Source organism: Thunnus maccoyii, chromosome 6 (assembly GCF_910596095.1).
Source record: "Thunnus maccoyii chromosome 6, fThuMac1.1, whole genome shotgun sequence".
NCBI lineage: Eukaryota > Metazoa > Chordata > Actinopteri > Scombriformes > Scombridae > Thunnus > Thunnus maccoyii.
Window position 1 is genome coordinate 8017735 of NC_056538.1, and position 17490 is coordinate 8035224.

The 17490-nt window shown below is 40.4% G+C and overlaps 2 protein-coding genes across 2 annotated transcripts; both read right to left on the minus strand.

The window, feature by feature from the left end:
* Window positions 1–1092: 1092 nt before the first annotated feature.
* Window positions 1093–12682, minus strand: bace1 (beta-secretase 1). The gene is made up of 9 exons (XM_042415296.1): window positions 11768–12682; window positions 6980–7068; window positions 6625–6841; window positions 5688–5825; window positions 5474–5608; window positions 5263–5364; window positions 4569–4718; window positions 2989–3160; window positions 1093–2726 (listed from the first exon to the last, which is right to left on the minus strand). The coding sequence occupies exons 1-9, from the start codon at window positions 12098–12100 to the stop codon at window positions 2488–2490; spliced, it is 1575 nt and encodes a 524-aa protein (XP_042271230.1). The 5' UTR covers window positions 12101–12682; the 3' UTR covers window positions 1093–2487.
* A 2677-nt stretch (window positions 12683–15359) lies between these two features.
* On the minus strand, window positions 15360–16736 carry LOC121898927 (T-box transcription factor TBX1). Its single transcript, XM_042414458.1, has 6 exons — window positions 16730–16736; window positions 16409–16583; window positions 16200–16301; window positions 15851–16022; window positions 15540–15695; window positions 15360–15431 (listed from the first exon to the last, which is right to left on the minus strand). Exons 1-6 carry the CDS (start codon window positions 16734–16736, stop codon window positions 15360–15362), a joined length of 684 nt encoding a protein of 227 aa, XP_042270392.1.
* Between the last annotated feature and the right edge of the window lie 754 nt (window positions 16737–17490).

Genomic DNA, 17490 nt, shown 5'->3' on the forward strand with positions numbered 1-17490 from the left:
ACTCTTATTACTATTTTCTTTATGTTGTGTGTTCTATGTTATTAATGCTGTAGCACTTTGAGTTTCACTATGAATGAAAAGTGCTATACACATTAAATGTATGATCATTATTATTATTATTATTATTATTATTATTATTATTATTATTATTATTAGATGAGTCAGGGAATAACCGCATCCTTTCAGTTGATATTGTAATTTAATGATGCCTATTTAAAACTAAATTTCTGTTCACATGACCACAAACCAATCAACAATCCAGCCTTGAGGAAACTGAAGTTTGAAAATGCAAAAAAAGAAAAAATTAAATTTCCAAAAGACACAAAAACAAAGTTTCCAGATATTTCAGACATTATACATTATTTCAGACATTTATTATGTTAACATGTTTACCATGCATATCTTTTTTAAATCTGGCTGTACCAATAAATATATTTACCCTCACCAAAAAGGTAAAATAATTAGTGAACTGAATTTTGGAGATATTACACCTTTTGGGCATTAAAAAACAGAAAAAATAAAGGATGTAAAGTATCCAACAAAAGCAAAATTTTAAAAAGTTTTTTTAAAAGGTGAAAGAAGCCATTTGAGAGATGATTCTTATTCAGCTTAATTAAACTGATATACTGTATTGGCCAGCAATGTAACATTAATGTCCTTTCATTTTTGCTTAGGTATGCACAGTTCATGTCATATTTATTCTTATAAAGATTCATTACTAATCCTTTCCTTATTTTTATTTATTTATTTATTTTTAACATTGAAATGGTCAAATTTTAACTGGCAACCTTGTTTTCTTTGGCGGCACCATATGGTGATAGGTAGTGATTACAGGTGTGTTTTTGGAACTTACTCTCAGAGATCCAGTGTCGCTGTGTGATCATCATATCATAGTATTGCAAATTCAAGAGCTTTCATCAGCAGGCCATAGGCTCAATCACCATTGTGTTACCTCATTCAGTGATAGATAGTGACTTATCAACATTTATTTAAATGAAAATCTTCAAGATAATAACTTTAAATATATCAGATATCAGTATATACGTTAGAGTTAGTGGTCAAAGTTTTGTTCAAAGAAATCAGAATCATATGTTACAGTTACAATAAGTACTTTATTGGTTCAACAGTGCTGCCAGCGCCTGACAGATAAATATACAGTTCTGAGTTTTTCTATTTACAGCTTGCTCAGAGACAATACAAACTGTCCCTTGTAGACATACATTGTGTTCTTTAGTGTGTAACATACTTTGGGCTGGTTTCCTTGTCCAAGCATATATGGTCCCCATAGAAAGATGTAGTGAGTTAGGCTGTTTCTGTGTCTGTGAGAGAAGCCCTATTAAGTCTCGGTTTGTTAACATGTAATGTGTTGTCACGTGTGCAAATCATCAGATGGTGCAGCAGTAGTTTGCAAGGATAAGCAATGTGTTTTGTGTGTGTGTGTGTGTGTGTGTGTGTGTGTGTTTTTTTATGTGCCTGCGCAAATAGAAGATCTGGAATGCACAAATCTTATGTACAATAGATACATTTAAGCTATCAATAGAAGAAGAAAAAGTGACATCTGATACTGACTGTTCAGTAGTCTCTGTTTCATATTAAGCAAAACCGATTTCATACAGTAAAATGCTGTTATTTCATCAAATCAACCTGTTTATGCTTACTAATTTGCATTGCAGAATTCTTTGCTGGCGTTTGCAAAATAGTGTAATTTCATAGACGCTATTCATACTCAGTAGTTATCATTTTCATAAGTGTCATCTTCATTTTCATAAAATCTTCCGGTATACTCTTCACTTACAATACAGCTATGCACACATACATACAGGCATGCTCACACATATCAAACTTGTTTCATTTACTCGTAAGCAACAAATAGATCTATAAACGCACACACGTTCATACGGTATGTTCAAATCATACCATAACAAACCATGTCCATGATGGATTCCCATCTTGTATGCACATCCAGGTCACCAGTTGCTTCATGTTTGTAAATTATATTTGCCCAGTAATTTTCCCCAAAGCCAAAATCACACGTGGAGCTCTGCAGTGTTAAGAGACCTTCAGAAGTTCCATATCTGATGCATCTCTGTGGTCTATTTATACACTGTTTATAACAATAGGAAGATTTTTTTATTTCACTTTATTTTCCCACCTCTGTGCTGATCTAATCTGCATAGGTAGTTTACAGGAAAGAGGCAGATCTGCCTGTGATGAGACCGACTTTCTCTTGTTCCTCCTTTATGTCAGTAATGGCTCTAGTAATCCTCTTATCCTCTCTCATTTGAGAGCAGCTGGGCTCACTGTGTGTTCACTGTATGCCTGCGTTTCCTATATTTTTATATATTATATTCCTGAAAAACTTTCTCAAAACTCTCTTTCAACAGCACCATTTTATAACATTGTACATCCCTTTTACCACAATCCAGCTCGGTCCAGTGTTTCAAGTGTAGGTCTTCATGGCTCCTTTTGTCCCTGTCTTCTCCTTGTTCACTTAAGGAGTGATATGTCGTCAGCAAAGTCCCCGTGTGGGTGGAGGCAGCGGGCGAAGCGCCACTGGCACACCATGAGACAGAGTGGCAGCATGAACAGAGCACAGATACCCGCCATGATGTAGGCGATGGTCATAAGAGTGGACTCGTCTGTCTGGGGGATGTTGTAGCCGCAGTCCTCCAGATCGACGCCATGGAACGGGCCCTTTACAGAGGCCGTGCGAAACTCATCGTGAACTGGAAATGGGAGAGAATTGGATTGTATTTGATCAGGATAACAGACACTCCATGCTACTAGTGCTGTAAATAAACTAAGACATCCTCAAGACATATCCTGCATTTTATTCTTTATCCTTTTCTCCCCTTTTTGGTAGCCACTGTACTTCTTCCACTGTTCACATTTCATTCCTGACATTACAAACCATAAATCATTTTAATTATAGGAATCCATTTTCCTTCTCCCCCTCCCCTCCTCATCCCTCCATCCTCTCTTCCTCACCGTGGCAGGTGCTAACAGCAAAGCCGATACGTTTCTTCTCTCGGTCAAAGACCACATAGAAGCCCTCCATGATGACAGCGCCCATAACTGTCCCAGTGCTCGACTGCGACACGGCAAACTTATAGCAGTCCTCCTGGGCCGACGCTACATCCTCTACTGGCCGCAGGTATTGCTGCATAGAAACAGAGGGAGGAAGAAAAATTAAGTAGGGTTATATATGGATTATGACAAACAAGAAAGGGGACAAGACATATAAGACATATAAATATGTCCTATGCGCCTTTTTCATGGACTTTGAATTGGGATGGTAAAGAAAGAGACACAAGCAGCTGGAATGAGAAGTAAAAATGTTTTTGTGTTCTCATTTGTGTGTTCATTGTTGGCTGATTTGAGCTTATCAAAAATATATTGGTATCAGCCACAATAACATAAAATGCAAGAAAAATGCAAAAATCCAGAAACACTGGTGCCATTACATTGTTTGTCCACCAGAGGGCATCTTGGGCTTCTTTTCAAGCAAATTTAAGGGCTCCTTAACATTTATTTTGTTGATAATGTGTTTTTATGGTAAAAAAAAACAAAAAACTAATTGTATGTATGTGACTGTATGTCCTGATGTATTGTTAGTATGTTCCTGCTGTAGAAATGAGAACAGAAGACAAAGAAAGTAAAAACCTTTCTCAAGCGTTTCATCAAGGTCACTTGCCTCCCACAGGTTTACGGCACTGAACCTCAGTTCTAAATCTCTCTGTCAAACCTTATTCAGTCCACAACCATCAAGGCCTTTCTGAGCGGCTTTTTTGAGATTATATTTTTCAGGCTTTTTGCCTTCATTTGAAAGACAGTGTAGAGACAGAAAACTAGGGGGAGAGAGAGAGACAGTGGTATGACATGCAACACAGGTCCCCCTATGTCGTATGCGCCTTGACCATTAGGCCACCAGGGCACCCCTTCTGAGTGGCTTTTAATAAAAAACTTTTAGTGACTTTTCAGAGCTTTGTGAAAAGCATGAAAAGCTTTAGAAAATATATTCAAAAGGAAATTCTCTTTGAAATGCGGTCATTACTTTTTTTCCTCATGCCACCTAGCCAGGCATTCATCCACTGAGGATTACACAAAGGAGTACGGTTGAAGGATGAGGTGACTTACTGTGACCAGACTCCACTGTGAAAAGAAAACTCTGCACATATTCATGATTACAGGCAGTCAATGAAATCACCCAAGACCTACAGAGGATGTACACGACGACTCCTGGGTAACTTTGTCTTTACAGTAATGACAAAGTTATTTGAATTTTCAGTAAATGTTGTAACTTTTTTGAGGCTGAGAAGGAAAATTAAACACCCATCCCTGACAGTGTCTAACTGGTTCACTTCAAATTTCTTAGCACTGGACAAGACTACAATTAAATTTTCCCATCCATGAATGCAGGTTAAGTGAATCATAATAGCTACTGATCATTTTGACAGATATTACTTTGTACAGTCCCATGCGACAAGTGTTATCACAAAGACAATCTCAGATCTGAAAACATTTGTGAACTCCTGCTTGATGCAGCCAGTACAAGATAGTGTAATTACCTGTGGCAGGATGGAGATTTGAAACGACTGGTTACGGTTTTCACTCATCAGGTAGAGGGAGATGACTGGGAAGATGTGCCAGGGTGTCGTGCCGGCCTGCCAACATACCAGCTGCTCCCCCAGCCAGAACCCAGAGGGAAACTGCTCTGTCTGGAAAACAGGGTCAGGAGGACATTCATTCTTTCCTTTTCCATAACTGCTCGTTAACAATCAGGGTCATGAGGGAGGCTGGAGCCTATCCAAACATGCAGTGGGCACGCTAGGGAAAGATACCTGCAGTATTATTTTTAAAGCCCTAACTGCAATTTTGACCACTTAAATTTGAAGTATATCATAATACAGTTCATTACTCAAATAAGAGTGACTTGAAATTGTAGTCAGATCTAAATATTGTATATTATGAGTTCTTAATCAACCACAGGCTTATTGATAATGTACTGTCCACATCAGTGCTCTTCTTGGTGGTCTTTCACATTTTCATTCATACAAATTTGAGAGCATTCCTGCTTTAAGATATCAGTCTAATAAAATGAGTCTGAAGCTTTTCAGTGTGGGGTAAAACATTATCATTTGCTTTTATTGGTTATCTCAAGATAATGCTTAATGACTGGGGTAGCGGAAGCAACAGAGCGAGGAAATGTGACACAGAAGATAATAAGGATATAACTGTATTTATGGTATAGTAGGGACTGACCGAAGAAGCCGCTTCAATAGCCTTGACCGCAGCCTGGAAGACTTTTCTAGGCAGTCGAAGGTTGGTGGTTCCACTGTCCACGATGCTCTTATCATAGTTGTACTGTAATAGACAGAGAAATAGTCAAAATTACAAATCTTTTAGAATCAATAGCTGACCAAGAAGTTATTCTTTGGTTTTTGCAGCCTTCTATCTAGTTGGCAGATCTCACCTCCTTACAGTCCATGTTGAGGTCCTGCCCATTTACCTCAATGCGAACGATAATGACCTCATAGTACCACTCCCTGCGGATGGGAGTGTACCAAAGTTCTCCTACATACAGTGACGGATCCACTCCTCCAATGATCTAAGAGAACAGGGATAAAGATTATCCAATACTGGCTCCAAATGTGATACTGGATGATTTGTGTGTCTGTGTGTCTCACCATGCTGCCGCCAACAGTAGAACTGCCCAGGGAGTAGTTTTGGGTAAAGCCGGCTCCACACAACTGGAGAGAGAAGAGGTTGGGGACAGGCGTCTGGCGAACCAGAGAGTCAAAGAAAGGCTCCAATGTCTCGTCAGGCTGGAGAGAGAGAGAGAAGTAAGTAGGGTAGCTTTACTGCTGAATGGCCGAACCATAATGCTGTTTTTAGCTTTTAGTTTTGAATTTCCAAAAGATTAAATAAACCTCCTCCTGCTCTACAATACCATCGTCCGAACAACATAATTGTTGTTAAATCAGGTTTCATCCTGCCTCTCTTTTTCCTAATTCTCCTTTCCAGTGTTTACAATCTTATATTACTTTTCCTACAAGTATTGCAGTGAATTTCAACAGTAATACAATTTAATTTTAAGTATATATATCCAAAAAGAAAAAAATATATCCAACATCCATAAAGACATCACCTCTGTTCCGTTTCTCTGAGCATTTTTGAATGAATGCTGAGGTGAAACTATGTATGTTGGGAGTTCCAGAGAAAAGTAATCTAATAAACAAATAGTGTAACTGCTCCTGGGGCATAATGAAGAATATTACCTTTACAATAAGCTTTAAGTAAAATTTTAAAATGTTTTTAACCCTCCAGCTTCATCAGCCCACCTTTCTTCTTTCACCAGTGGGTAGTGCAGTGATCTAGTGTTCATAGAGACCATCCTGTACCTGAACAGTCTGATGTTCAGTCTTAACCAGCAGTTGGGTTTGTGTATTTTACTGTAACAATTTGGTAAAATGCAAGTAAAAGAGGAAGAATGACTAAAATAGAAAAGACTATGATTTCTGGATACTGTCATCAAATGTTTTGCCAACTGAAGGCGCCAATGTGCAAAAGTGCCCTGTGAGGTTTCACACTGAGCTAACTGACAAAGGGACAGACTGCTCTTACCCGGGCTATATCAGCGTAAGCCAGTCCCAGGATTCCCTCCCAGTTGGATCCATTGATGAAGAAGCGATCTGACTGGGTGATTGCAGCAATGTTGGCACGCAGCGTGGCATTGGGGCCATGTGGCACAGAGACAAGGTCGGTGCCCAGCTCCCCTTCCCAGCGACCCTGGGTGTAAGGAACATACACACTTCTGCCAAGGTCACGGTACGAGGTGGAGCTGTGAATGAGACAGAGGAGGAGTTTTACTTTCCAACAATCTTAATAAAAAATGTATCTGATGTTTTTAAATAGTACAACAAATTTGATTTTTGGCGCTTTTTCATCCAGTTTTACCACTGATTTTATCTCTACTCACAGTGAGCGGTGGTAGTATCTGCGCAGGAAGGGATGAGCAGCTGCCCCGACAGCAAAGTTACTGCTTCCTGTATCCACCAGGATGTTCAGCTAATGAATGCAGGGAGACAGAGAGAGAATGACAGGCAGAGAGAGAGAGAGAGAGAGAGAGCAACTTATTAAATATATGCTGGATGCATTCTGCACAAATCAATAGGTTTGTAAAACGGATGCTAAGGTTACATTGTGAAATTGATTATGTTCAATCTCTGAAGGGCAAGTTTAATCTGAATCTTGGCTCCCTTGGAGACAGAGACATCCTGTAAAACAATTTTCCCTGCTGCACTGAAAAACAGAGTCAGACTGCTGTGGGCTTTTTAACGTCTGATACTGACACCTCCATTTTTTTTAAGATATCGATGGCCTTATATGATATATTTTTTAGCCGAATTTTCTCTCTTATTCACTTCTCACTTAGTCTTTTTTTCATCTCCCAGTCATTCTCTATATCCATTTCTCTTTCCTTGTAGCGTCCTGTGCTGTTTCCTGTTGCCCTAAATGTCCTTCACTGTCCCCTCTCTGTCTCCACTCTAACACTCCACTCCTCTCAGGTTGCCCATTCTACTCCCCATCTCTCCATTCTCCTCCTCTTCAGGCTGCATCTCCATGTAAGTATCATATTTTGCGCAATCAGTCAAAACAGACAGTGAATGTGTGAATGGAGCACACTGGCAGACGGTGATGAGTACAGACATACAAAACCTACACGCATTATATTATATATTACCCATATAAACTACTGTGTGTCATATTTCTGTACTTGTCTGTTATCTCCATGCAACACATAATTTCATACTATAATATAAACTATATAATTCCCTTTTCATTTGTCTCATTTTTCTCTTTGTGCTGCTGTGGTTTTACACACTATGCATACATTGTATTATTCACACATTTTCATAGTTTTTAGTCATACACAGTATGTCTACTAAACACACCGTAGAGCTAGTGTGTTTAGTAGACGGTGTGATAGATAGACGCATACTAGACAGACTGATTGATTGATGAAGAAAACACATTGATAGACGAAATGGCACAGAAACACCCAAACAGATGAAGAGACAGGCAGCCATAGAGTCACAGCAAGCTGTTCAATAATGGATTGGCTCTTTAAATATCCAGAGAAGTGCTACTGTCTCAAGGGCTGGGCCTGAAAGCCCAGAATAAATACTGACTCTGTCTCATTCATTTTTTTCTAACACACACATATGTACAGTACATCCCTATCAATGATACATTATACACGCACACACACACACACACCTATATATACTGTCTCTCCAAACACCACTACCATCAGTAATGATGAACTACACACTCTATCTTCCTCTCTTGGACTGAAATTTGCTGACAGCTCAGGATAGATCTGTTTCTTTCATGCATGCACACACACACACACACACATACACCTAGCCCTAAACACAGTACTGCGCACAACCACACAAACACTACCAAACACTAAAGGCTGCATCCTGACACACAGAGACCTCACATCTTTCTCTGCTCTCTGTCTCTGTCTTCCTGTCCTTTCTGGCAGAGTGCCTGTCCGTTTCAGCCATTACGGAGGAGAAATCATCGAGTGGTTACCATAACATCTGAAAGTTACTGTAAACGACTTGAGGTAATTTCCACAATTTTATATCTACCACATCACTTCTCCTTATGCACTTATTCGAGTTCAAGCCATTTTGCACTTGCTGAACCATTGAATTACACAGTACTTTGACCTACTGCCTCTTTTAGTCTATTATATGTGCAGACTAATAAATTAGTTTATATAAAGCTTTATTTATGTGGATGTGAGGGCTTTTAAGGCCTTAAATACATTTACATAATTTGATTCATGTTTATTTTAAGACTTGCTAAAGGCCTGCAGATGGCTTATCAGTGTGGGGTTATAGATATGGTTTTCCTGCCTGGTCATTTTAATGAATGAGATGGTCACTGATCCCTGACCTGCACTTTTCTGCTTGATTAATATACATCACTTGACAAGACTTGGAGCTGCTGTTTTTACTGTACTAGAGGGCATGTTTCCCTGATGTCCCTCAGGCTCAGTGTGCTTGGCTCCAAACAGGTGCAGCTTTCCTCAGAAATCTATACACCCTCATATATGGTCGTTTTCAATATGCTGTCAGAAATACACAGTCTGTTGTTGTCACCTTTATTTTTGCATCTTACAATGTCCACATTTAAAGTCTCCCTCCTGTCAAAAGTGTGTTTTTCAGTGTTCAGTTGGATGTGTGAGCTTCACTTCATTCATCTCTGTGCTCACCTGAAATCTGAGTTTGAGGAGGGTACCTACGAGTTTGATTTGTGACATCACATCAATTTTGAAAGCAATTATGTTCCAGTATTCAACTTACACAAGTGTGATGTGGAAACTTGAAGCCTCCAGTGCACAAACACTGAGAATGGATTATACAGTGTTTTTTTTTTTAATATCTCCAAACATGTCTGGAAGGGATCTTTAAAAAACAGTTTTATTGGTTTTCATTTCAGACCTCAAAGCAATAAATGTATCTGCACGCCCGGTTGTTTCAATGTAAATTCCAAACTTGTATAGAATAGAAGTAATGATATAACAACAACAGATTCTGATAATGAAATTATAATTTTTGTTTGTCCTGAGATCAGAGGTCACAGTAGGCTACATGGTGATCAAGCCCCCGTATATATGGTGGCGATTTTTGACACAGTGTCCAAACCCTGACATGCAGGTCATGTGATGCTCTCCAGCCCAATAAGACTTGCATTATGGAAATGTAAGTAGGATGTGATGTAAACATTTTTGGGGTAGGCACTGTGTGAGCCACTTTCAAAGGAAATGAAGGGCCCCTATGCCTGGATACGTACCTCATGGGATCACAAATCTCAATACTTTTTTGCTACCGTACAAACCAAAGTCTGTAGCACTGAGTACCAGGAGACCGTCAAGCAGTGAAAGATGGCATTGAATACATTCACATATTCTTGCTTTTCTTTACTCACTTTTTGATCAGTTTTGCCCATTTGAGATCATTTTTTATTAATTAAAAAGAGTGATTTGAAGAAGAATTTTTATATTTCTCAAAGTAAGGTGTCAAAAAAGCATTGCTTTAACATTAGTAACAAAACATAAGCATTATATTTTATCACCACTAGAATCAAACATTTCAAATGATCCCCAGGTCTAGATTGTGGGGACTTCCACAGGTTGAAGGACATTCACTCTATTCAGCAAAACAGTGTGTTATCTGTCTTTGCTGATTGGATCTTCCTGGCTACCAGTCACTGTGGTAGACAACAGAATTCCCGACCTGGCAGATATGACTCTGTCTTTTAATGTCTCTCACTATCTTTGATATAGGAAACATCAGTGTCTCTCATGGGCTCAGTGACACCTCCGCTCAGCACCTCGGGCCCGCCGTCTCCTTTATCATCTCTTTGTAATCTTTCCCTTTACAGTATTTCCTGAAAGCTCCCAGCTTCACTCCCACATCCTCCCTCTGTCCTACACACTTGTGTTTTTTTCTCTCAAACTCCCACCTTTCTCCCACTTTCTTCTCTTGCTTTCATTCACTCATCATTCACACCTTGCTCTCTCTCTCTCTCTCTCTCGCCATTCATTAATTTCTGTTTCACTTTCTCAGTCACCTTCTCCCTCTCGTTCTTCTCCTCTTCCACCACCTCATCACTTTCTCCCTCTCCATCTATCCGTCGCCCCTCTGTGTGCCAGCCTGTACAGCGCAGCTGCACCCAGCTGGCACTCCTCACTCTGCAGAATTAATGGTTCCATTATCTGTCTGTATCATTCAGTCCTTTCTCTCACTTTCACAGATACACACACACACACACGGGCCATCTGTCATTGCAGGGCCATCAACGGTATTGTACCATCGGACTGTAAATTTTGAAATAATTTCAATTCAGTTCACTTTGATTTCTAATTCACCCAATAATCACAGAAATCTTACATTAGAAACATTAAAGTGTGATGATCTTCATATTAATAAAGAACACACACACTGCAGGTGTGTTATCCCTTTGTCACTACGTGCTTAGTATATAATATAATATGATCATAATATCCCCATAGGCCCTTGGAGCGTGTCTGTGATACTCTAATATACCTGTTTTAATGTTATAACCTGTTGTGTAGCTGACTGAAACAAAGTGAGAGGAACACACACAGACACACACAATTACAATTTATAATTTCATTTAACAAACGCTTTTATCCAAAGTGATGCACATCTGAGAGCTGATACAACACAAGCAAAGATCTAGTAAGTCAGTTACAAGGCTGAGGTTAAAGTGTAATAAATGAAAAATATATGTTAATGCTCTCATAATATTGCTTTTTCACTTTCATACTTGCATATCAATAAAGAACAGTGGGTTGGATTTACTTTATTTTTGAGGCTGTACCACATTGAGTTAAGTGCACCTGGCTGAAGTACCTGCTATTTAATGCAACATTCTTGCCAATAAAGCAGATTAAATTAAATTGAAAGAGAGGGAGAAAGACAAGGAGTGAAGGATCATAATGAAAATTGCATTTTGCAAGCAGAGCCAGACTTTGTGTGCAGTTAAAATAATAAGCAGTCAAATACAATGCTATCCTGAAATAGAGATTTTATTGATTTATTAGCCATTTATATCTGATGTCATGTAGGCTAGTTTTGTTTTATAGGCCAAACATCTACTTGTGCACGTTTGTTCACATCATACATCGAGGAGTGCTTTGACAAGATGAGAGACACTTTACCTTCTGCGGAGGAGACCCCACGGCCATCTCCACGTAGTACCCCTGGCCGGACTTCCCACGCAGGTTATCGATCATGTCCACGAAGCTGATACCTCCCGCCGATGCCGCCGCTCCTCTCCGCCTGCGCGCAGCTAACCTCCCCGTACTGCCGCGCTCGCGGTTGACGGCCGCGGCGGGTGGCAGCGGCGATGGCTGTTCAGCGCGAGCGCCTTGCCGCAGTGGCACGCGGATGGCTAGAGGCAGGCCCGAGGCGTCCGGCGCGGACTGACCGCTGCTGAGCACAAACAAAGTCGTCCATGTAAACAAAGCTGTCAACAACGTCGACGACTCCATGTCGACGCAGAGTGAAGTTGTAATTTTTTGGTATGTTTGGTTTCGACTTCAGGGCTCTCCGTTCAGTTTGACATTCAGTCTGCAGCGGCACCGGAGAGGAGATCAGGTGGCGATGATGCTAAAATGACGGATAAAACCATGATGAGCGACAAATATGTAGAGGGACAGGGTCACTTTCTGTTCTTTTTCTCCGGTCAAATGACATTAAATGAAACGGCTGAGAAGAAACCTATTTCAGACTACGAAACAGTATGTGGCCTAATGCAACATCAAATCACCCTCACAATGTAGCCAAGCAACCTTCGGTGTCACAGATCATTTAAATAATAATTAAACTACAGGCTCTCCCTCCGTGCTCAGTGTATCAGCAAACCGCGGGCCTGCGGGGTCTTCATGTCAAACGACCGAAAAACCATCGTCGGTAGGCAGGCTGGCCGGAGGGCTACCGTAATCCGCATCCTTCCCCTTTCCCGACCCGTTCATTCTGTTCTCCGCCTTCCAGTCTTTCACCTCCTCCTCCTCCTCCTCCTCCTCCATCCGCCCCGCTGCATCCTCAGAGCTGCGAGAGCTCGAGCATCACCGCCATCAAGTCACAATACAAAAACACACGACTTCCTGTGGGCATTTCCAAAAAAGAAGACAGTAATAATCCCGAACTCAGTACTTCTCAAACCTTTTCACGTCAAAGACCCCTGAACTGACACAAATTAGACCACGGACCCCCATTTGACCAAATTTTGTCCCAGGGTCCCCCATCTGACAAGATTTTTGCCCTCAGATGTTTTATTACAGAGAGTGTTTGAAACCTATGACCAAAATAGTCATACATTATGTCATTGTGTCAATTATGAATGGGATTATAGTGAAAATAGATTATTCCCCTTTTTTGCTGGAGACCCCTGGAACACCCTCAAGGACCCCTGGGGGTCCCCGGGCCCCACTTTGAGAACCACTGATTCAAGGAACTGCTCCATTTCTGTCATTGTTCAGTTTTATTTTACAGAACACTTTTCTAAAGGAATACTTTGATTTAGATTTCTTATCGTTATTTGTTTATTTATTGTTTGTTTGTATTTCATGATGTCTTTTAGTTTGAAGGTAAAGCGCTAATGTCGGTCATGGGTCGCTTCACATCTTCAGGAAATAACACTGCATTCTGGGTAATGAAGTTTTCACCACAAATGCAGTGTAGCTCAAAAGAATGTCTGTTTCCATATCACATTTTAATTTGAGGCATTAATTAAATTAATTATTAATCACGCTACCTGATTTCATACAGTTAGGTCCATATTATTTGTTCAAGTTCAAGTTTACTGTCATTCAAACTATATATTCACATTATATGGTTTCAAATACACACATATGTGTATTTGTATACAGATATGTTTTAAATACACACAGTATTTAAAACAGTATATTAAGGCACGACTATTGAGTGTCCTGGTATAGATAGTATATAAGTTAGTATTTGCTTTTTTTCTAAACAGGTATTATGCCTAATTTAAGAAGAATCAGAGACCATGATTTCAAAATGTATTTTTATTATCTCAACAACAAACTATTTCATTACAGTTGCACAAATTTTGTAACAAGAAATAATATAACTAGTGAGACTTTTCAGTGTCTGTGGTGTCACTGTACTGCTACAATCCATATTACTCCACTATGACTCTGTAGTGCTCTCATTATATGCTGTGGTATTATTTCTAGCCTATATCACTGTAGTATATCTATCCTATTGTCATAGACACTGTGGAAGAGTTATATAGCATCCCTATAGATTTATTTTGTATGGCAGACCTCAAACTATGTACATGTATTATCAAATACACAATAAAACTGCATTACATCAGATGAAGAAGCAGGTCCAGTTTTTTTCAAAACACAGTCACTTGGCTTCTATGACAGATTGCCTCTTTCATGCGATGATCCTGGACAGTCCCAGTAGGAAGGGAGGGGGGAAAAGAAAGATGCAGGGGCTGCTATATTGTCCCCATCTTTCCTCTCCATGTTGAGTCCAACTGAGTCTTTATAGGGGTGGAACAGTCCACTCTGCTCCACTAACAGCGGAGCTGAGTCTTCCTGTCCTAGGGATGCAGGAGACCACAGTTGGACAGGTATTGATCAGCAGTCAGACCAAATTTGTTGTATCCCCTATCTATTAAATCTAAATCATTAGGCCACTGCTGTTCTGACTTAATCAGATTCTGCCTATGTACCCATCGCGGGAGTGGTAAGACATTAATGATTATTACTGTGACTGGGGGACGTCAAAGCACAAAGCCCGCTTTAACCTGTGCTTCAGTGTCTCTTTTCAGCCATGCATTTTGTATGAGGTGTCTGCTTAGCATTCAGATACACTTCCACCACATAAAACAATGCTCTGACTAAAAGAAAAATAGCAAATATAAGTTACAAAGTTACTTTAACGATCCCTACCGGAGGGCAGGGGAAAGCAGGGAAGAAAATAGTGTGTAAGAACAGAGAAGATATTGGAGCAAACTGACTACTGTGATAAAAGAAACTGAACAAGTATAAAATTTTATTGATTGCTGAATCTTTGCTTGGAGGAAAAACAATATCATTATTGTGAAAATGTATTAATATGCAGTACCAGTCAAAAGTTTCCATGCACATTCCCATTGCCTTGATTATGCTGAGACATTATACTCAACATGTATTGCAAATAGAGAGATACTCACTGGTTAAAGTCTTGGAGCCCCAGCTTGTCTCCTCTACAGGTTTGGTGGTGAGGGTCTCAGCTCTGCCCTCTGGTGGACACCACACTGCTAAGGGCCTGGAATTACCCACCCTACACACACACACACACACACACACACACACACAATCGTCACATCTCTGCTGATCAGAGTGTGAACAACATGCTGTTAAACAAAGGGGTCAGTGTGACATGAACAGTATAAGTATTCACCCCACACAGATACAGTTTATGTTCACACAAGTATAATAGACAGATATATGTGCCCATACATACACATACTGTATATATCCAAATTCCTATAAGTCACCACAACCATGTATCTCACAGTTAAATGGCCAAAAACCTTCCATGTGTGCACTTCTTTCTATACAAAGGTCAATGATTAGGTATCAGCAAGACAGCTGCCTTATCACTATTTACCAGCTGATAACAGCGATAAAGATGTACTGTGATCTAGTCATGATTTCAACTGGCCTATCCAGGGAAAGATGTGTTTCTTAATCAGGCAAGCTGGATTCAGACCAGACTGAATGACACTCACCAGTCCTGAGGGTCTGTAGTCCTGAAGCCTTTAGCAAAGGGGTTGCTGGCAATCTTTAGCTGGGTGATCTGAGAGAGGTGTAGGAGATGGGGGTAAAATAAATCAGATAAAAAGTAAAGAAATTTCTCCCTAACTCTGGGTAATTATTAGTTTGAAGCCCATCCTGGGTTTCCTACCCGGTGGTTCTGATAGGCGGTGACCGCCATGAAGCGTGTCTCAGGGAATGAGAAGGAGCAGAAGTTCCTGTATGCATTCAAATGGCTGTTGGGTGCCGGATCCACATACACCACATGGAAGCGCGGCTGGTAGCGATGCATAGAGTTCAGTATCATCTGGCAAGGAATAAATAGGAGAAAACAAACAACAAGCAAGTTAAAAACATTTCTACATGTTCTTGCACAAATGTAAAGTTATGTAAAGTATCGGTATTTTTCTACTCAAAAATAAATGCATATTGCATGTAGTATATAAAATGACATTAACTAACATGTCCGTTGTCATCCAGCAGGTTGTTGGTGAGCTTGAGGGTGTCGAAGGATACAGTCTGCTTCATCCATTGGGCTCCACGGGCTGGTGAGTCTGGGTGGAAATGCATCCTGCTTGGAGCTGCAACATCTGCTCGACCTGCCACCAACCAGGATGAGCTGTGGAACGCATATCTGACACACACACACACACACACATGCATGTGTATAATGTTTGAAATGGGGCTCGTAAGGTAAGAGGAAGCTAACGGAGGGACAAATAATGCTAAACGGATCAAAATAATTTATGTTAACACAGTTAGTCTCTGTTACACACGAAGAACTGCACACCTCCCTCTATGTGTCTCTTACCTGTATCTTTTATCATCAACAGGGATGAAGTCCATGAGCAGAACATATTCAGCAGCAGGATCCATGCCAGAGATTCGCACCTGGAATGTTGGAAACATCCTCCTGCAGTTTACAAACACATAAATGAACATAATGTGGTAAGAGACACCAAAGAATATAAAAGGATAAAACAACATAATGAGGAATAGAAATATGAGTGCTGTTGTTACCGTCCAGCTTTGGTAACAATCATCTCTGTGCCCAGCTGGTCAAACTGCTGCCAAAGTGCATGCATCTCCAGCTGAACTCTGACCCCACTGACTTGGGGGGCTTTAGCGCTCGACAATGACACTCCGTCTGCACAACAGGGCAGAGACAGTTCACAGCTCCGAGACAGCTGAGGACCTGAAGAGAAGAGAGGGTGAAAAGAGGGGTGTGTGTTGAACTTTTTTCCACATTTGGATCACAGATTGAACCTTTAATCATCATCATATGAATCAATATGTTCTCCAGTGAGCTCAGCTAGTTTTGATCCTAAAACAAACACTTACCGTCCATACTTTGAGTGGACCTTGCTGTGGGGCTGAGGGTCCACAAGATGAATACTTCTGACCACAAGTAGCAACTCCGTCAATACATCAAGACCAGTCAGGAATTAAACCCACAATTTTGCTATGTAACATAGAAGTGAAGGTAAAAATCTTCTCAGTCTTCCTCCCAGTCCAGTGCCAGCTACTGCGGTAGATGTACATCCAAGTGTTAGGAGTGGCTGTTTGTGTCCAGGAACAAGCTGGTTTTATACACCATGAGCCTCTCACTGGGGACCTCCATGCCTGCCTCATCCATTAAAATACTCATAGTGCCACTGACATGCACTAATCACAGCTGCACGCACGTATATGCATGTGGCCCCAAGACCTGTGAATACACAAGCGCGTGCACATAAAAACACTCACACATTTATGAAGACATCCACACACACTCACAAAACCTATTTGGAAAATGTAGAAATTCATTTCTTATTGTTTCTCATAGCCTAAAGCCTAAATGTTGGCTTGTCTTGACCAACCAGTAACACATTATTAACATCCTGATCAGCCCAGAGTTACTGGGTGTGGACAGATGAAGACAGCAACAAACTGCTTTTATTATTCATAGCCTATTTTATTGGAGCGCAGTTTCAACACCATACTAATTGGAGAGTCAGTTATTCCCTGAAACTTTAATGAAAAGATATTTCTGGTTTGGTTTGTTGTCAAACATTTGAGCATATTCACAAAATGCAACAAATCAGACTTTGTCAAATATAGAA